Source organism: Geospiza fortis, unplaced genomic scaffold (genome assembly GCF_000277835.1).
Source record: "Geospiza fortis unplaced genomic scaffold, GeoFor_1.0 scaffold43, whole genome shotgun sequence".
NCBI classification, from domain to species: domain Eukaryota; kingdom Metazoa; phylum Chordata; class Aves; order Passeriformes; family Thraupidae; genus Geospiza; species Geospiza fortis.
The window spans coordinates 1,320,199-1,326,503 of NW_005054431.1; the positions used below are offsets into that span (position 1 = coordinate 1,320,199).

Consider the following 6,305-nt stretch of genomic DNA (forward strand, 5'->3'; position numbering starts at 1 on the left):
CCATCCCCTCTCCATCCCCGCTCCATCTCCTCTCCATCCCCTCTCCATCCCGGCTCCATCCCGGTTCCATCCCCGCTCCATCCCCGCTCCATCCCCGCTCCATCCCCCTTCATCCCCTCTCCATACCCCGCTCCATCCCCGCTCCATCCCCGCTCCATCCTCACTCCATCCTCGCTCCATCCTCGCTCCATCCTCGCTCCATACCCCGCTCCATCCTCGCTCCATTCCCCGTTCTGTCCCTAGATCCATCCCCGCTCCATCCCTGCTTCATCCCTGCTTCATCTCTGTTCTATCCCCGCTCCATCCCCGGCTCCGTCCCGGCTCCATCTCCGCACCATGCCCAATCCATGCCCGCTCCATTCCCACTCCATCCCTGGCTCCATCCCGGCTCAATTCCCGGCTCCATCTCCTCTCCATCCCCGGCTCCATCCCCTCTCCATTCCCGGCACCATCCTTGCTTCATCCCTACCCCATCCTCTGCCCCATGCCCAATCCATCCCCTGCCTCACCCTCGCTCCATCCCCGCTTCATTCCCTCTCCATCTCCGCTCCATCCCCGGTTCCATTCTCGACCTCATCCCCGCTCCATCCCCGCTCCATCCCTGGCTCCATCCTTGCTTGATCCCTACCCCATCTCCACTCCACCGCTGCTCCACCCCCGGTCCTTCTTTGTCCCATCCCCTGCCTCCATCCCGGGCTCCATCCCCGCTCCCATCCCCGTCCCATCCCCTCTCCATCTCCGTTCCATCTCCGCACCATGCCCAATCCACGACCGCTCCGTCGCCTGCCTCAACCCCAGCTCCATCACCACTCCATCCCCGCTCCTTCCTTGCCCCATCGCCGCTCCATTCCCTGTTTTATCCCCGCTCCAACCCCGCTCCAGCCGCACTAACACCGCCCTCCGTGTGCCCCTCGCACCGCCCAGGTACCTCCTGAAGCCGCGATCACAGTCTGGGGAAATTGCCCCCGGGTGAGAGCTGCTTGCTCAGGGGGAAGGAGGAACAGGATCAGACGGGCTCCAAAATCACACGGAGGGTCACTTCCCCTCTGCACTAAACCTTAAAGGGAGATGAGGGTGATGTTTATGAGCAGCTCTGGAATTTCTCCTTCTGCTCACAGAAAGAATTCCACGTATTCTGAAGTCTTATAATTTCTTATGTCACCTACATATTATAGAGATGAGATAGATGTTAATGTTAAATGATAGATGTTGTGTTAAATATCTCCACTAACTGATGTGGAAGCAAGGCACTGCAAGCTTTGGAGCCAAATATTTGGAAGCAGTTTCCTTTCTTCAGCACTAGTTCAGTTCACGCATGTCCAGCTTCCTGGACCAATTGTTTTGGTGCTTTGAATTCTAAAATTACTGAGTGGGTGGGGTTGGGAGGGATCTTAAAAATCACCCAGAGCCACCCCAGCCATGGCAGGGACACCTCCCACTGTCCCCGTGTCCAGCCTGGCCTTGGGCACTGCCAGGGATGCAGGGGCAGCCCCAGCTGCTCTGGGCACCCTGTGCCAGGGCCTGCCCACCCTGCCAGGGAACAATTCCTCATTGCCAAGATCCCATCCAGCCCTGCCCTCTGGCACTGGGAAGCTCTAGGCCAGGCCACAGCTGTGAAATGCCCATGGAATTGCAGTTTGGTGTTTCAGATCAATGTCAGGGTCTCTAGCTGGTCACAGTGACCCCGAGATAAGTTAGAAAGTCTCTTTTTCCAGCCCAGTGCTCAAAGAAGGAGTCAGAGCTCTGCATTTCTCAGTCTCAAGGTTGTTTATTGTTCCTTATCTATAAAATCCTTTCTGCTGCCCTGCCCAGGTCTGCTCAGCAGGACAGACAGAGGCACTCTGCCTGCCCCGGGGAGGTGTTATCTTTTTATACTAAAAACTACATGTACAATATTTACAGTGACTTCCCAATACCTGTCACCTATGTTAGACAGTGAGCTTCTACTCTAAACCAATCTAAAGTGCCACCATCACCCAGAAGATGGAGGCCAAGAAGAAACAGGAGGAAGGACAGGACACGCCCAGATTCCTCCCTCTTGCCCCCTGAACCCCCATTCTAAAAACCCCACAATTCTCCATTTTCATCTCATGATAAATTCGCCATCATTCTACTTAATTTGTCGTGGCTTGCAGATCTTCATCTAGGGTTGGTAACTTGCTCCATGGGTCACAATCAAACCCACAGGGGCATTCTGGGCTCTGTGCCAGGGTGTCTGAGCCCCCTGGCAGGGTCTGGGCTGCCCAGGACAGACAGAGGGATGCCCTGGGTGCTGACAGATCAAGACACCAAAGCCCCCACACATCCCTGTGACTGCAGGGGGTTGGCTCTGTCTGGGTCATCCTCAAGAGATTTGTGGGTCAGACACACTGGTACCCCTAAGAATGCCTTGGGCTGGAAGGGAGCTCAGAGGTCATCTAGTTCCAAAATGTGTAAGAGCCCAAATGAGGGATGTGGGACTGCAGGGGCTCTCCAAAATGCAGTTTATTCCATCCAAGAGGTTACAGCAGCCCAGGGCTGTGGGTGACAGAGCTGTGCCCACAGCTGTCAGCTCCAGCTGCAGGCAGCCCTGGAGACCCTTTGGGTTTGGTTACAATGCCTTATAGACTTTTCTTTTTGCGACAATGCATTATAGACTTTTCTTTGCTGAGCATCTCCATGCAGCAGAACCAATCTACACCTTAACTATTATCTACAGCCTATCATAACTGCTGTAATTACCATATCCATGTTACTGCTCTCCAATCACTAACAGTCAGTACATTACAGTTTAAGCTAGAAGTTGTTTTTCAGTTTTCTTGCAGTGGGAAATTCTGAGACCTTTTTTCTGCTTGCCACATTTGCTGACTTGTTTGCCTGTGCTCTCTTTCTGCTGGGTACAAACATCTTCTTGTTTGGGGTGGGTTTATCCTTTGCTCTAAGCCATAAAAACCCCTTCTAACTAACACACCCTTGGCCTCCTTGGTTAGCCAGTGAGACTGGCTCAGCAATTCTTTTCTTCTGTATCAAAACTTGCTCCCTTCTCTATTCCTTCATCAGACTCTACATTTAAAAATCTTTCTGCCAAGCACACACATCTGTGAGACTTTCTTGTCAAACTTTCATCCTTCCCAACAAAAATCCTCAAATATCAGGCAGACACAGCCATGCACCAACCTGCAGGTATCAGACACCCAGTCCTGCCCTGTACCTGCTGATGGCACCACCAGGGCAGCTTCCCTTGGCTGATTAGGAGCTCCTGCCTGTGGCATTCCAGGTATTGGAGAATGACTGGGGCTTTAGCATTGTAATCATTAAAAAGGATTTGCCATCTTAATTCATTTCTCCTTCTGGGATGCAGAGGGTATCTGAGAAATCCCCCAACAGCTTGTCCTCAGTTGAGCGGCTTCTATCCAATTTGAGGAGGAGTAAAGATGCTTATGTGACAATCCCAGATTGAAAAATGAGATGAGGGAATGTAGGATTAAGCAAAAACCACTTGAAGATAACCCCTAAATTTTCTGAGAAGCACCAGCAATGCATGATGCTGAAGTTAGAGCAATTACACCAGAATGGACACAGGGCTCATTTTAAAAAATTTAAGCAGCCCAGGGAAGGGACAGAAGTGTCACACACTTTTCTAAACACTGTGAGGTCACTAATGCCACTGCCCAATGCCTCAGCGCCCCTGGCTCCTAAATAAACGGAGGGAAAGGCACAGAGAGGCTTTCTGGTGGTGCCTGGAGATCTGATCCATGTGCATCCATTTCCCAAGCAATCCTCATCCACTTGGGAGTAAAGGCTAAGAAATAAAAACTCTGAAATACAAACCAGCAGGGGCCAAAAGAAGAAAAAACTTCACTTTCAGGGCAGAGGAAGCGAAAGAAAGTGGCATAAACAAAACCTGGCAGGCCACAGGTCAAGCCAGCACAGGCTGAACCCCAGATGAAGCTCTGTGACAACTGAATGCACCTTTAGCTGCATTTCCACCCCCTGTGTTTCCATTTATCAATTTATCAATACCTGCTTTCTTGGACCACCATTCCACCTCAGAAAAAATATTGCAAATTTGCTCAGAAAAAAATGGGGAGATTGCAGACAACCCAGAAAACACCCAACAGCAAACTGCCAGCATAGGCTAAACCAGAATAAATCAGTGAAAATATCTTGACTCTCTCGTTATATATTAATGCTAGGGGTAGTGATAATAAATCACTAATCAGCAATCAACTGGAATATTGGTGAAGCAAAGAGCAGGAGGAAAAGCTTTTTCTTGCCCCTTGACTCTTGCTGATAGCAACAACAAATCAACATTTCTTAAAAATGCTGTTTTTTATGAGAATCAAACATAGACAAATACACTTGGTGCCTGAAAAGAAATTAGATCCTCATTCTGGTGAAGAATGGCGACAAAATCAGCATCTCTGAGTCACTGGGGTGTGTAAGAAATTCAGAATAGAGCCTTGCACACAGCAGTCCTGACAAGGGCGTGGATGGGGGAGCTCTTGTGATTCCTTTTTTGAATTGCTGTTGCACTTTTGCCTGGTTTATGTTGAAATACTTGTGAGCCTTAAAACACAACACACAGAGCTCCACTATTAAGCTTTAACCTTCCTAATATCTTGCTAGATAAACTTTTCTGTAGCTTAGGCAGTTATTCTAGACAAGTGTTAATACACAGACCATTGCTCTATTTGCCCTTGCTTTTCTACTTTTAACATAATTTTTCTGCTGACCAATCTCATGGCTGCTGCTTAGCTCCAATCCCAGTTCTGCTGTCCCTGAGGCCTGCCTTTTGCAGCTTTCCCAAAAGCCTCAAATTTTGTAAATTCCCTCCGAAATCAATCAGGAAAAGCTTCATCCTTGAACTTTCTGTGGCCACAAATGAACCACCTGTAGGGCAAAGTCAGTGGGAAGTCAGCAGAATCCCAGAATCCCAGGATCACAGAGGCTGCAGAATCCCTCCCAGCCCATGGAGTCGCAGCTGTGCCCAGTCCCCACCTTGTCCCCAGCCCAGAGCTCTGAGTGCCACCTCCAGGTGACGCCTGCAGGGCTGGGCACTGCAAACCCCCCTGGCTGTGCCCACCCTGAGCTGCCCTGGCCCAGCCTGAGGCCGTTCCCTCCTGTCCTGCTGTTTGCAGCCTGCAAGATGGGCTGTGCTGGGCTGGAAATGGTCAGTGCTGGGGTGAAAAGTGCCCAGCATTCCAGGAAAACTGCTGTTTTTCACCCTTCCCCCCTCAGTTTGGAGATGAGGTGCTGGTTGTGGTTACTCCTGATGCAGAACTCCTCCTCAGAGGCTCAGGCAGCAGCAAGGTGCCACTTGTCTGCTCCCCATGTCCCACCAAGCCCAGCCATTCCCACCCCCAGGAAGGAGGCACTGCAGCTCTTATTGTACTTTCAACAATGATTTTTTAATTTTTTTTTTAATCTACCTCGCAGGAAAGGTAATGATATCCAGTTGAAGTCAGTGCAAAGGCTCACAGTTCTGTCAGGCAGTCAGACAGTGACAGGGCACACGTGGCACCCTGGCCACCCCCGGCGTGTCACCGTTGTCCAGCCACCCCCTGTCACACAGAGTGACCAGATGGACGCCCATGGAGACCCCGGGGAGACAGCTGTGCTGCAGGAACTGCGCACAGGCTGGGCTGGCATGGCACGAGGATGGGTAATTTATCCCTGTGGCTGCGTCTCCTCGGGCACGCACACAGCACAGATCATTTCCAGCTGTTTGCAGCCACCTCCCAGTGCATTTCAGGGCACCACAAAGCTCCCCAAATTAACCAAAGTGTGAGGTGTCAGCCACTTTAAACACCACCTTTTCAATCGAGCAGATCATTGCTGCTCTGATTCACAGTGCACTGACAATGCAAGGAAGGAAGAACAGAAAATTTGCCTTAAAATACACAAAACTCTGTCTCACTTCCAGCACCATCCTCCCTCTGGGAAACTAACCAGGCCAAAAAGCATCCTTTTGGGGTAGGATGCAAAATTATTCCTTTTACAACTCTTTTCTTCTTCCCTGGGAGGGTGGGAAGGCCAGCTGTGGCTGCCCTGGATCCCTGGCAGTGCCCAACAGGTGCATCTTTGATTGGCTCAGTGTGTATTGTTTTTAGTTAATGGCCAGTCACAGTCCAGCTGTGTCAGGCTCTCTGAGTCTGTCACGCGTTTTTATTATCATTCTTTTCCAGCTTTCTGATGTCTCCTATCTCTTTCTTTAGTATAGAATAGAATAGAATAGAATAGAATTATTGTATATTCTATTATATCATAATATATATTATTATATTATTATATTATTATATTATTATATTATTATATTATTATAT

The 6,305-nt window shown here is 49.8% G+C and overlaps 1 protein-coding gene across 1 annotated transcript in view; it reads right to left on the bottom strand.

Annotated features, from left to right (window-relative positions):
- ATP6AP1L (ATPase H+ transporting accessory protein 1 like) overlaps positions 1-837 on the bottom strand; it is a 21,951-nt gene extending 21,114 nt beyond the window's left edge. The window contains exon 1 of the mRNA XM_031061918.1: positions 756-837. Coding sequence (XP_030917778.1) covers positions 756-837 — 82 coding nt within the window. The remainder of the gene's footprint in view (positions 1-755) is intronic.
- Between the last annotated feature and the right edge of the window lie 5,468 nt (positions 838-6,305).